Source organism: Brachionichthys hirsutus, chromosome 16 (assembly GCF_040956055.1).
Source record: "Brachionichthys hirsutus isolate HB-005 chromosome 16, CSIRO-AGI_Bhir_v1, whole genome shotgun sequence".
In the NCBI taxonomy this organism is placed as follows: domain Eukaryota; kingdom Metazoa; phylum Chordata; class Actinopteri; order Lophiiformes; family Brachionichthyidae; genus Brachionichthys; species Brachionichthys hirsutus.
In genome coordinates, this window is record NC_090912.1 from 10,390,364 (window position 1) to 10,404,908 (window position 14,545).

Sequence of the window (14,545 nt, forward strand, 5' to 3'; positions counted from 1 at the left end):
TCTGGCTGATCCCAGACGTGTTTGCCGAGTATTCAGCGGTCCCCTTTGCTTGTTGCATGCGTGATGCTGCTGGTCCAGAGGCAGCGTGGTGACGCCCCCTCGGTTTGTTTACAGGGTACATATATTCATTATTGCTCTGACTCCCACGCTTTCAAGAAAAAGCTCAAAATCTACCTGTTTAAAATGGCTTTTAATGTCTAATTTTACCTTCAATTCTCTCTAATTTATTTTCATGTTTGTATTTTATTGTCTCAATTGCTTTGTTGTATCTAGAGAAGCGCTATATAAATAAAACTTATTATTATTATTATTATAGTCTTCATCACTGTGTGACTGTGGTTCACTCTAGAGCTGCTCCAGATAAATGATCAGGATGCAGTAGCTGCAAGAATCCGTAAGGACGGTCGAGCGAGCGTGGCCTGCAGCTCGAGGGGAATAAACCTGCCGTTGAGCGTCGCTGTTTCATCTGTAAATCTCGATAGCAGTACTAATATATGTAATACCATCACAGTGTCCGTTACCATGGCCGCCCAAGCCCGTGTGACCCGACACAGGCTCGGGCTGTTGAGAAGAGTCGGATGGATCTATCCAAGACAAAGGAGGAGACATATTGTACCCTTTTTCCACAAGTTAATGCAGTTCCCAAACACTTCAATGAAATATCTGTGCCAGTCTTTGGTCGAAACAGCAACAGCCGGATACATATGGGCGCTCAGGATCAGCACTGGACAGATTTTTCTCATTTACAGTATGGCTTTATCTCTAACAATTTTTAAGTTACAACCTTTTAAAAAAGTGATATCAAAACTGAATATTTTATTGTAATTACTGTGGTGGCTAAAGAGTTAAATAAAAAAATAAATAGTTATTTAACAGCATGTTAAGGAGTAGTTACATTTATTTTACATTACATTTAGTTACATTTTTACTGTGTTACGGTATATATTTGGCCTTTGGACGGCAAACATAATGCTAATGTGTCCCTTGGAGAAAATGAGTTTGACGCCCCTGCTGTAGTGGGTCGCACGAAAACATTTTTGGCAATTTTTGCCAGAACATGACCACAAAGTCAACTTTATCCACTCTGCTCTCTTTCTTCGACTCATGCAGGAGACAGACGTGTTTCAGGAGGTGATTACAGACCTACCTATTTAGCTGTTTTGGGATTGATAAGGACAGAAAATCACCAGAATAGTGTAGAAACATGGGGAAAGTGAGTTTTTCACAATATGTTCATTTTAAAGGACGTTTATAATCGGTGCTTTTTCGCTGTGCCACACATTTTAATCAGAATCAGAACCAGTTTATTACCATTGTCAATGAGGGTTCACAGACTAGGAATTTCTCTCGGGGAATTCGTGCAACATGTAACAGTAACGACTAAGATACAAAAAACAGGTACAGAACACATCACAAGACAGAACGTTTCCAATCGGTGCTCTTTCGCTGTTGCACACATTTTAAGGACGTTTCCTGTCGGTGCTTTCTTGCCGTGGCACACATTTGGAACGCGTCCTGGCAGGAACTCTACAAATATCTAAGTACTACAGATTAAAGTACTAAATACCAGCGTATATTGATGACCGGAGGAGTTCCCGAGGCTCACAGAGAAATATGATTCTGCTTTATTTCTGTGTTGCGGTGATGCAACCGCCTTTAGTTAGCTTTGCTAGCTAGGTAGCTCCATGACGGAAAAAGCTAACTCATTAGTTTGATTCTAATTATTACTGAGGCCTGACAGCAGAAAGACAAAAGCATTTTTAAAATATCGCGTTTTAGTCTAAAATGTTAGAATTGAAGCCGCATGGCAGTAACATTATGACGTCACAGCTGTTTGAAATTGGCTTCAAAGCTGAGATACCAAACGTGACAAAAACGTGTTAGACGATGAGGAAGACTTTCTGTTAGACGATGAGGAAGACTTTCTGTTCGACGATGAGGAAGACTTTCTGTTAGACGATGAGGAAGACTTTCTGTTAGACGATGAGGAAGACTTTCTGTTAGACGATGAGGAAGACTTTCTGTTCGACGATGAGGAAGACTTTCTGTTAGACGATGAGGAAGACTTTTCCGTCAGGTCTTGATAAAGAACGGAACGTTGTGCCGTCGGCGGCGATGGCCAAGCTGCAGGGCTTTGAGTTCTGGAGGCGGACCCTGAAGGGGGCCCGCTTCGTGGTGGCTCCGATGGTCGATCAGAGCGAGCTGGCCTGGAGGCTGCTGAGCCGGCGCCACGGCGCTCAGCTCTGCTACACCCCGATGCTGCACGCCCAGGTGTTCGTCCGGGACGCGAACTACAGGAGAGAGAACCTCTACAGCGAGGTGTGTGAGGAGGACAGACCTCTGATCGCGCAGGTGAGAAGCTCTACGGGGGGGCGGGGGGGGGACATGTCTGATCCTCACAGGGACACCCTGAACTCTGCTCCTCTCAGGGAGACCCTGAACTCTGAACTCTGCTCCGTTCTCTTCCAGTTCTGTGCCAATGACCCAGACGTGTTCATCCAGGCAGCCCAGCTGGCCCAGGACTACTGCGACGCGATCGACCTCAACCTGGGCTGTCCGCAAATGATAGCGAAGAGAGGTGAGCGTCCGGACGCTCTGACTTCCGGGTCTTATTGAGACTTCCTGGTCTTATTCTGACTTCCGGGTCTTATTGAGACCCGGACCCCGAGTGAAGCTGAAGTGAATCTGGTCTTGCTTGTTCTGAAGGACACTACGGCGTTTACCTCCAGGATGAGTGGGAGCTGTTGGAGAAAATGAGTAAGTCTGAACACGTTGTACTATTCTGTATGACCATATATGGGTTCTCTGCGGCTTCCTCCCCCCCAACAGGGTGAGTGTGTGCTTGAATGATTGTCTTTGTGTGGCCCTGTGATGAACTGGCGGCTTGTCCAGGGTGTAGCCCCGCCTCTCGCCAGTAGACTGCTGGGACAGACTGCAGCAGCACCCGGTTACAGATAAAGCTGCTGGACTTTCTTCTTGTCCCCTGAGGGGTCGCCACAGCAACCCAGCCGTCTCCACTTCACCCTGTCTTTTGCATCGTCCTCCCCAACACCAGCCACTCTCATGTCCTCCCTCACTACGTCCATGTCTCTTCTCCTGGGTCGTCCTCTAGTCCTGTTCCCTGGCAGTTCCATCCTCAGCATCCTTCTACCGATCTAGTCCCCGTCTCTCCTCTGGACATGTCCAAACCATCAAAGTCTGGTCTCTCTGACCTTGTCTCCAAAACGTCTAACCTTCACTGTCCCTCTTATTGTCTCATTTCTAATCCTGTCCAACCTGGTCACTCCCAAGGAGAACCTCAGCATCTTCATCTCCTCCACTTTTAGCCCCGCCTACTGTCTTTTCCTCAGAGACACTGTCTCTAAGCCGTCCATCATGGCTGTCCTCACCACTGTCTCTGAGCCGTCCGCCTCTACTGTCCTTTGTTCGGGTTGCACGATTATTCGGATTGTCTTTTTTTGGTGTGTGAAACGCAGCTGCAGTGAGTCCACCTGAATCCTCTGGGGCAACTGCAGTTCTGATTTTTATATCTGCCTCTGGTTGACCGATATTGTTGCTCAGAGTGTGTGATGACATTATAATGACGATATAATCATTAGAATCACATTTTTTAAATGGCTTTTGAGGAGATTCTGTCCAAATCCCTCTGAGATCTCTTAAAATGAGCCGTTACAGTTCCTTCCTTTTCCAGAAGGTCAACTCGGCATGATCCAACGTGTAAAAATCAGACCCAGATTTTAAATGGCCGCCCTCAGCCTTTTATATTTTACCCCCCTTTTTTTTTTTTTTTTTTTTACAGTCAGGTTAGCCGACGCAAAGCTCTCGGTGCCCATCACGTGTAAGATCCGAGTGTTTGAGGAGGTGGAGAAGACGGTCCGCTACGCCCAGATGTTGGAGCGCGCCGGATGTCAGGTGTGATTTTTAAGAAGTCTCCTCTGCTTGAACTCGGATTGGTCAAACGCCCTTAAAGGATTTAAATGTTTAGCGGCAGTGAATCTGTTAGCCGAGCTGCTAACAGTTCAGTGAGGACCAGCTGCATTACAAACGCCCCAAATGTCCTAACCGGGTCACCGCTCTCCAGTTACTGACGGTGCACGGCAGAACCAAAGACCAGAAAGGAGCCGTGACGGGCATCGCTAGCTGGGAGCACATCAAGGCGGTGCGGTAAGCCCACCGTCAGTCTGCGTGCTGTTTCAGAACTGTCTGTCCCACTTTCCCACGGGTCTAAGCCAATCATCTAGAGACGTTTATGCTTCATTTGTATCTGGCCTTTATTACCCTCGCCGAAGGGCAGGCGAGGGTAATGCAATTGGGTCCGTTTGTTTGTCTGTCTGTTTGTCTGTCCGCGCGCATAACTCAAAAACTAACTGGAAAACGACAATCAGAGATTGCAGACCCTCGCCTCCAATAGACTATTGGATCTTGTGACACAGTAAACGGGGCTTCCGGATCAGAGGAGCCAAACCTGCTCTAGCTTGCTGCTCCGGAACGTACTACAAGACTCCTTCTGGACTCTTTTTCCCATCATGCCATTTGTGTCCCTCCCTCTTAAAGTGGCACTTTACAGCAGAGGCACAATTCCAGATGTAAAAATAATTCTAGAATCTGGATCCAGATCCGGATCAACGCCATTCTCGGGGAGGACCGAGCCACGGACAGAACCTTGCTTGTGTAAAAATTTCAAGTTGATTGGGTTACTAGTTTTTGAGTTATGCGCTCGGACAGACAAGCAAACAGACAGACCCAATTGCAATACCCTCGCCTCCGCTTCGGCGAGGGTAATAACCCAATCGACTTGACATTTTTACACAAGCAAGGTTCTGTCCGTGGCTCGGTCCTCCCCGAAAATGGAGTTGATCCGGATCTGGATCCAGATTCTAGAATTCTTTTAATGATTCTTTAACATTGCGAGCACTTTTTTGACATTTTTCTTAATTTCTTCAAAACGCATGGCGGCATGGATCTGAAAAAAATCACACACAAGTACTCCTTAAAGGTCTATGACCACGACTAATTTCGGCCGGATCCGGATCACAATCCGGATCTGAGAGCTAATTTTCATGCTAAAATCTGCATTTTTCGGGAGTCCACCCTGACCTCAATTTTGGAGCTAGAGACTTCAAATTTGGTGTGAACACTCATAGTTCATTCTAGTTTCATGTATGTTACAGTTTTAGTTGTATCTGTTCCTGTTCCGGAGCAGCAAGCTAGAGCAGGTTTGGCCCCTCTGATCCGGAAGCCCTGTTTACTGTCTCACAAGATCCAATAGTCTATTGGAGGCGAGGGTCTGCAGTCTCTGATTGTCTTTCTAGTTTAACGGTTGCACTCTGTTTCCTGTTTCCTGTTTGCACTGCAGGGCGGCTGTAAGTATTCCAGTGTTCGCCAATGGCAACATCCAGCATCTGAGTGACGTGGAGCGCTGCATCCAAGAGACGGGCGTCCAGGGAGTGATGAGTGCAGGTGGGACACCCCCCCCCCCTCTAAAATGGCTGCCGCGCGTTCAGGACGTTTTTGCTCGCGATAATGGAGGATAAATGCGGCGCTACGTTTCAGAGGGGAACCTCCACAACCCAGCGCTGTTTGAGGGCTGCAGCCCCCCAGTGTGGGAGATGGCAGAGGAATACCTTGAGCTGGTCAAGCAGCACCCCCCCTGCAGCCTGTCCTACATACGAGCCCACCTCTTCAAACTGTGGCACCACACGTACGTCCCCGTCTGGCCTGTTCATCCGGCTGACCGGCCGTGCAGCACAGGGGCGATCCAAAGTTTGTAGAAATGTGAATAATGAAGCTGAAACGATCTCCAAAGGCATCGAATTACATTAATTAAAAAGGGGGGGGGGGGCTTCATTTCCATCGTTGACATTTTCAAAGTAACAAAAAGGAAAAAGGTCCGTGCAAAAGTCGATAGTTACACGACTGACACGCGGGTTCTGACTTGCTCTTCTCACATCCCTGCCAGATGTTCTGATGCGTTTCTTGGACTTCCAGATGTTGCTTTCAGGGTTGTCGGTCATGTAACTATATCGACTTTTTCCTTTTCTGTTATTTTTAAAATGTAAACGATGGAACTGAAGACCCTTTTTTTTTTTTTTTACATGTTATGGGCTTGTCTCGTCTGTAATTTGATGCCTTTTGGAGATTGTTTCAGCTTTCTTGGCTTCACATTTTTACCTGGGGAGCCCAAACTTTCACTGTATAGATGCTAAAATGAAAGGAGTGTTCACTCTGTTAGTTACTTTGTTTCTGATCAGTTTTAATCTGTAGATATTTCATAGTGTCTGATCAGATTATTGTCTGTGTGTGTGTGTCTGTGTGTGTGTAGGCTACAAATTCACCAGGACCTGAGGGAAGACTTGGCCAAAGTGAAGACCGTCAACGCTTTAGCTGATGTCAGCAAACAGCTGCGGTTGCGTTGCCAGGTAACAGCGTTTTAAAGATGGCTGACTGGGAAGGCGCTTCTCTGAATTTAACATTTGAAATGCTCAGCAGCACTACGGGGAGGAGATGAGACACAAAGAAGCAGACTAATATAGACTATAGGATATCCCTCTGGGATCAATAAGGTGTTCTGATAATCCCCATTGACGGAGCATCTCTGTGAGGAAGGTGTGCTTACTGTCTTTGTACAGGTGAACCTCGGCTCAAGGATTTAATCCGTTCTCCGACCCAGAAACTCTTGTTTAGCTAAATATGGAGCTCAGGATCAGCACTGGACAGCTCCATAGGTAGTCGGCTACATATGGAGCTGTCCAGTGCTGATCCTGAAAGTGACGTCTTTTCCGTGGCATTGACTCGGGGAATGTTCTTTATCTTGCCCACTTCGGTTGTTTTTTTGGTTTCTGCATGTCCATGACAAGACAAGGTGGTGGCTTTTTGGTTTTGCTTTGATTTTGTATCGATTATCTTTGTTCCTGCGTGATGATTGCATTTGAATGGAACTTTTCCACATTATTAGATGTGTTAATTTATTCCCATCACAAACTTTGGTTCATACTTGTGATTTTTCTCATTTACAGTATGGCTTTATCTCTAACAATTTTAAGTTACAACCTTTTAAAAACGTGATATCAAAACTGAATATTTTATTGTAATTCTGTGGCGGCTAAAGAGTTAAATAAAAAAATAAATAGTTTAACAGCATGTTAAGGAGTAGTTACATTTATTTTACATTAAATGACATTACATTTAGTTACATGTTTACTGTGTTACGGTTTACATTTGGCCTTTGGAGGGCAAACATAATGCTAATGTGGCCCTCGGAGAAAATGAGTGTGACACCCCTGCCTTGGACATTAACCATGAAGATGGCACAAAGGAATGACGCCGGCCTTCGTTTGCTCCCCTTACGGATTCTTCTGTGTCGGAAACAGGTGGAAATATCTGAAGGGAGGGAAGTGGAAGAGGAAAGCAGCGTCCTGCCGTTCCCTCACTGGATCTGCCAGCCGTACGTCAGGCCAGCGTGAGTCAGGTCTAGAGCACCTTCAAACTACTTTAGCTGCCTTCGGTCGTTTTCACACGTTTCCAGGCGGACTCTGATCGATTGGGGAGCTGCTGTTGCGGTTCTGCTTTCACACTGTGGTTTATAAAGAACCTCCTGCATCACGTGGCTGAAAGGGCCGCTTGTTGATTGGACAAAGTAGGAGGGGAAGTCCCTCCCTCTCCCCTGGACGCACTGCGTATAGCGTTGCTACGTACATCTGGTCCGGTGAGCTTTCACACCGCATACGAACCGGACCAGGGTTCCCTTGCAAGCGAACCGAGACGCCACGCTTTCAGGCGGACCAGAATTTGCTCGTTTGGTCCGCACCAGAGTTTGGATGAGCTTTCACACCTGCCCAAACGAAGCGGACCATCCGAGGAAAACGAACTCTGGTCCGTTTAAAGCGGACCAAACGGCCTTGGTGTGAAAACGACTTTAGAAGAGGGCAGCGATTGGCAAAAATACACGAGTACTAACACACTAATGTTACTGACCTCACGCCTGACAGGCCGAAGGAGCCCGTCACCAACGGTAACAGCCAGGGTTCAGGGGTGAAGAAGACAACGTGTCAGAAGAGGGCGCTGGAGGACTCCGATGGAACGGCTGACACGCTGTCCAAAAACAAACAGAAGAAGAGATCCCGAAACCCCAACAAGAACTTCTGTCCGGAGCAGAAACGTGAGTCGTCAGCTTCAGCGGCTGCTTCCTGTTTGAAACGTTCAGGTAGAAATGCGGCTGACCCGTCTGTCGTTTGTGCTCCTGCAGCCAAGTACATCAAATGTGAGGAGTGTGGGAACCCGAAGGTGAGCCCCGAGACCCACTGACGATGGGTCGACGCCCGTCAGTGAAATAAAGTGCTAATGACAAAGTGAGCTTGAGAGTTTCAGCCTCTCTTTTCTCTGCAGGGAAACAAATGTGTCTTCAACCTGTGTCGAGGCTGCTGTAAGAAGAAGGCCTTCAAAGAGGTGGCGGACTGTCCAAGTCAGTACACGAATGCATACACAGAGACGATTGTCCTGTAAGCGCGTGTCCAGAATATCGGGATGTGATCTTTTGACCTTTTCACCGTCTTACCAGAAGAACTCACCACACGCGCTCTTTTGCAGTGCGTTAGCCCCCCCTTCAGGTCATCTTTGCCTGGTTCCGTCCAGAGCTTTGCTAATAGGCAGCGTTCCTTTTAACCAGGGGCTCATGGTGACTGACTTCCCAGAAGGGGGGGGTCTCAGAACGTAGGGTCTCTTTCGGATGATGGCCACTGTGTCTGCGGCTTTTTAAACGGCATGGAAACCAACCGTTAATGTGGCTTCAGTCATACAGGAAGACATTTCATTTCACGTTGTTTCGTGTAGATTTAAACCAATCATAGAATAGAAATACTTTATTTATCCCAGACCTGGGGAAGTATTTCATTACGGCAGCAGAAGACATCAGTCACAAGTTAAGAAATAATGAGCAGGCGATAAAAAGGAATAATTAAAGGGGGGAAGCCATCAGTGGAATCAGGAAAATCATTTTTGTTGACAGGCCATGGACTGAGGTTCAAGACCAAAGCAGAGAAGCAGAAAGCTCAGCTGGAGGTGAAGGAGCAGGAGGAGCAGGAGGAGGAGAAGGAGGAGAAGGAGCAGAACGAGGAGGAGGAGCGGCGGTCCTCAGCCTCCGGCCCGGCTGCCGCTCTGAGCAGGACTGCATCTACCGCTGAACCCTGACCTCGGGTCCTCGGCCATCCGCTGGTCTTCCTCCGTGCTGATGAGCGCACGGAGGAAGACCAGCTTCTGGTTCCTGTTCATGTAAGGTCAGCGCTTCCACGTCGGGGTCGCCGGTCATCAGGCGGGACATCCTGCGTTCTGAACGATGGACCTCCTGCCCAAAACCCCAAAACCAGAAAGAAACGTTTTTGATTTTATTTGATTTCTTTCTAGAAATGGAAGTTCCTTTCATCTGTGCAACTTGTAATTTGATGACAAAAATTTAGGAAGTTAAGTGTTTGATCCAAAGTTGCTGCAGAGACACCAAAGTAGAAAGATCCACTGAAGGTCAGCGCCAAGGTCAACTCTTCAGAGCTTCAGCCTTCAGGCTGAGCTTCTTCATGCAGGAGCCTGGAGGTTCCGCGTCTTCCTGCTAGGAGCCGTGTTCCTACAGGAGCCTGGAGGTTCCACGTCTTCCTGCTAGGAGCCGTGTTCTACAGGAGCCTGGAGGTTCCACGTCTTCCTGCTAGGAGCCGTGTTCTACAGGAGCCTGGAGGTTCCACGTCTTCCTGCTAGGAGCCGTGTTCTACAGGAGCCTGGAGGTTCCGCGTCTTCCTGCTAGGAGCCGTGTTCTACAGGAGCCTGGAGGTTCCACGTCTTCCTGCTAGGAGCCGTGTTCTACAGGAGCCTGCAGGTTGTTAATTACTCCCAGGAAATATCCAAGCAAATGTAGAACATTCGAAGTGGAGTTAGATTTAAACTCTTGTATTCTTATATTCATTTAATTATTACTTTGTCGCTCTAAAAACTGTTCTGAACAAGAATACTTTATATTTGCGCCGTTCTTGAACGATGAATGACGTCAGCATCAGGTTACATTTGGTGTTTACTTCAGCCCTTCATTTTCATTACGGGTGTTTGTCATTTATTTTTATACTTCTCATCCTCCCCCACGAAGGATGTGAGGAAATAAATGACCGGAATGAATCCCATCTGGTCGAGTGTTCTTTGGACCGTCCCCGACCTTCTATAAAACATTTAACCAATCGTCTTTGGGGATTCCTGCTAACGGACAACAAATGGGTCGAATGAAAACATTGAGAACAAAGTGATGCTTTGAAGCTTTATTGAACAGAAATCGGTTGGATGAGCTGAAGAGGAGCAGGCCGTCCCGCTGGACAGTGTCCACGTCTCCCAACGCCTAGACCTCGGCAGAGGCTTCCTCCCCCTGGTGGACGTAGTCGTTGATGAAGCGCAGGTAGCTGGAGACCTGGGTGTAGACCCCGGGCTGGCCCGGGAGGCCGCAGCCGCGTTCGCTCCCGTAACTCATGATGCCCGCCTGCACGAAGCCGCGGGCTGCACGGCACACCAGCGGGCCGCCGTAGTCCCCCTGTGGACCAATAGGAGCAGTTGTTTCAGTTCTATCCCAGCAGTCAACGGGTGAGAGGCGGGGCGCACCCTGGACGAGGCGCCAGTTCATCGCAGGAAGACACACACACGCCTACGGACACTTTTAGTTCGCCTAAGCTGCATGTTTCTGGTGGCGGAAGCCGGAGAACCGATGCAGACACGGGGAGAACACGAGGAGAACCCACGTAGACACTAGGAGAACCCGGAGAGAACCCACGCAGACACTGGGAGAACCCGGAGAGAACCCGCGCAGACACGAGGAGGACATGGAGAGAACCCACGCAGACACTGGGAGAACCCACGAGGACACGGAGAGAACCCACGCAGACACGGGGAGAACCGATGCAGACACGGGGAGAACCCGGAGAGAACCGATGCAGACACGGGGAGAACCTGGAGAGAACCCACGCAGACACTGAGAACCTGGAGAGAACCGATGCAGACACGGGGAGAACCCGGAGAACCCACGCAGACACGGAGAGAACCCACACAGACATGGGGAGAACCGATGCAGACACGGGGAGAACCCGGAGAGAACCGATGCAGACACGGGGAGAACCTGGAGAGAACCCACGCAGACACTGAGAACCTGGAGAGAACCGATGCAGACACGGGGAGAACCCGGAGAACCCACGCAGACACGGAGAGAACCCACACAGACATGGGGAGAACCCGGAGAGAACCCACGCAGACACGAGGAGAACCCGGAGAGAACCCACGCAGACACGGGGAGAACCCGGAGAACTCAGGGAGAACATGAACTCCTCGCAGAAAGGCCTCAAATCTGACTTGAACCTGTGACCTTCTTGCTATGAGGCAACAGCGCTATCACTGCGCCACCGTGCTGATTATTATGATGTCATATTAAATTCATGTTTGAATCTGTTTTCCTCGGAGGAAGTCTTTTTGATTTGTTAGAGAAAGCCTGGCCAGAAACCTGCGAGCGTCCGGCGTGCAGCTGAAATGGGTCAAACTCAGGAAGACGCGAACGACGTCTTTGTTTTAGAATTGACTTGTGAACAACCACAACAAAGGAGCAGCTACACTAGAAGAGGAGAACACTGGAATTAGGAATAAGCTGTGATACTTTAGACGGTTTAACCAGAACTCTTCCTGCGGGTCGGTTTGAGCCGTAGGTTTATTTCAAAGATGGATGCTCTCTAAGCTGCCATCAATAGCTGAAGCTCACTTTGCAGGCGTCCTTCCCTCCAGCCATGTCTCCTGCACACAACACGTCGGCGGTCAGATCGGGGTACGCCTCCCGACACTCGCTCCGAGGGATGATGGGAATCCTCAGCTGCTGGAGGGGCTCTGGATCTGGCAGTGGGACTGGATGAATGTGGGGGTGGGAGGGATCAGTTTATGATTGAAACGTATTTCATAAAATACAATACGCCAGTGTCTTCCTGTTGACGTCTTGGATTGCAAATGTAAAACCCAAGTCCGTTTAAAAGCGGCTGGTTAAAGAAGAGGTTTGAATCTCTACTCTGACAAAGATCAATCTGACAAGTAACAGAAGAAAGTCTACAGTCTCGGTAATCGACAGGGTTCCACTGATCGGGCCGGGCCAGAACTCACCACCGGTCCCGATGTCCCCCCAGCCGGTGATCCAACACTCAGACGATGACCCAAAGGCGTCGCTGCCGCTGGGCAGACCCACCGGGCCGACTCGCTCTGAGAACCTGAGCTTCTTCTTCAACCGCACAAGGGCGATGTCGTTGACGTAGCCGCCGCCCTGGGCCTTGTAGTGTGGGTGAGAGACGACATAGAGTATACCCATGTAGCGCACAGAGGCCTTCTGGAGGTCGCTGGTTCCCACCCAAGCCATCGATCTGGCCACCTTCGCCTTACGTCGCCTGGAAACAGGAACACACACACGTCAGTTTGCCTCTGTTATTGTTCTTAGTAGTCTAATCCAGAAACTGATCCTGAAGGTGAACTTCAGCACTGGACAGCTCCATAGGTAGTCTGCTACATATGGAGCTGTCCAGTGCTGATCCTGAAAGTGACGTCTTTTCCGTGGCATTGACTCGGGGAATGTTCTTTATCTTGCCCACTTCGGTTGGTTTTTTTGGTTTCTGCATGTCCATGACAAGACAAGGTGGTGGCTTTTTGCTTTTGCTTTGATTTTGTATCGATTATCTTTGTTCCTGCGTGATGATTGCATTTGAATGGAACTTTTCCACATTATTAGATGTGTTAATTTATTCCCATCACAAACTTTGGTTCATACTTGTGATTTTTCTCATTTACAGTTTGGCTTTATCTCTAACAATTTTTAAGTTACAACCTTTTAAAAAAGTGATATCAAAACTGAATATTTTATTGTAATTACTGTGGTGACTAAAGAGTTAAATAAAAAAATTAATAGTTATTTAACAGCATGTTAAGGAGTAGTTACATTTATTTTACATTAAATTACATTACATTTCGTTACATTTTTTACAGTGTTACGGTTTACATTTGGCCTTTGGAGGGCAAACATAATGCTAATGTGGCCCTTGGAGAAAATGAGTTTGACACCCCTGTATTAAAGGCTCAGAAGACCAGCTGTCCTGACCAGGGGGGGGGGGGGTCTTCATACACTCACGTGTCCCAGCAGTTCGCAGCAGTCAGCACCCACTCGTCGCTGAGGATGGCGCCTCCACAGCGCCACTTCTCATGATCATAAGATGTGATGTTCAGGTGGACCATCCAGGGCCAGCCGCCTATCGGAGCATTCTGCCCCCCCACTATGGCGCTCTTCACCTCAGCAGCAAGCAAACCTGCAACAGCAATCATGAATCAAACGTACCCTGTGGAATCCGGGTGTATTTTGCTTGAAGCTCACTGCTCACCCCCGATGTTGTGGATCAGCACCAGAACCGTGACGGACCTGCAGACAGCCATGGCTGGGATGGAGCGGGGCAGCGGCGCTGCCTGCTTTTTATACACCCTGTCAGTTTTCCTCTTCCTGTCAAGCCCATGCAGATTTCCATCAGCGCTGTGACTCACACTAGTAAAGTACTTTCACTGCAGCGTTTCTTCTCTTCCCTTTACTTTATTTATTTGAGCAATACATTTCCAAACATGCAGAAAAATAAACACTTGTACTCAAAAAGGAGCAGGTTCATGTTCACCAGAACCTTTCAAGTCTGTGAAATACATAATTTATATCAAGCAAATACATAATAACGGTCCCGTGAACCAGCACCTCAAGCTGAACATTACAAGCATCTGAAACACAGAGCCCCCCCCCCCCCCATAGATTTATAAACATAAACATCCTCAGAAATACTCTTTAAATCTTTATGGGCCAAACCAGAATGTCACCTGCAAATCTGAGTCCTCAGCCGTAGGTGTTCTATTATGTGTAATGTAGTAACGTGTTTTATTATGTGTAATTTAGTACTGCGTTTTATTATGTATAATGTAGTAATGTGTTTTATTATGTGTAATTTAGTACTGCGTTTTATTATGTATAATGTAATAATGTGTTTTATTATGTGTAATTTAGTACTGCGTTTTATTATGTATAATGTAGTAACGTGTTTTATTATGTGTAATTTAGTACTGCGTTTTATTAGGTATAATGTAGTAACGTTACCAGACTGGTTACACCACCATTACCTGACTAGTTAACCACCATTACCAGGTTAGTTAACCACCATTACCAGGTTAGTTACACCACCACAGGATACACGTGGAACGAGTGATTGGACGTATGAAATGGTTTAATATTATGAAAACTGAACTTCCTCTGGATACGTTTGACATTTTTGATCCCATTTCTGTTCCATTTAAATGGAACTTTGGGAAGAAGTACATGTACAAGATTTATGGTGACTAAATCTCTCTAGTTCATGTAATTCCAGAAATGTTGGTACATTTGAATGTTTTGGTCATTTTTTCATATGATGTATGTAAATACTGATGAATGATGTTAAATACCTTTCATATTTTATCCTTATCAAAGTGTCATTTTACTAAA

At 47.5% G+C, this 14,545-nt stretch overlaps 2 protein-coding genes across 2 annotated transcripts; one reads left to right on the forward strand and one right to left on the reverse strand.

Moving 5' to 3' along the window:
* Positions 1-1,865: 1,865 nt before the first annotated feature.
* Positions 1,866-10,141, forward strand: dus1l (dihydrouridine synthase 1-like (S. cerevisiae)). The gene is made up of 13 exons (XM_068750065.1): positions 1,866-2,352; positions 2,470-2,578; positions 2,707-2,757; positions 3,800-3,912; positions 4,082-4,164; positions 5,357-5,460; positions 5,554-5,701; positions 6,323-6,419; positions 7,371-7,459; positions 7,989-8,158; positions 8,246-8,283; positions 8,386-8,461; positions 9,005-10,141. The coding sequence occupies exons 1-13, from the start codon at positions 2,056-2,058 to the stop codon at positions 9,184-9,186; spliced, it is 1,557 nt and encodes a 518-aa protein (XP_068606166.1). The 5' UTR covers positions 1,866-2,055; the 3' UTR covers positions 9,187-10,141.
* A 225-nt stretch (positions 10,142-10,366) lies between these two features.
* On the reverse strand, positions 10,367-13,464 carry LOC137906062 (tryptase-2-like). The gene is made up of 5 exons (XM_068750354.1): positions 13,413-13,464; positions 13,166-13,340; positions 12,154-12,431; positions 11,765-11,904; positions 10,367-10,555 (listed from the first exon to the last, which is right to left on the reverse strand). Exons 1-5 carry the CDS (start codon positions 13,462-13,464, stop codon positions 10,367-10,369), a joined length of 834 nt encoding a protein of 277 aa, XP_068606455.1.
* Positions 13,465-14,545: the final 1,081 nt, after the last annotated feature.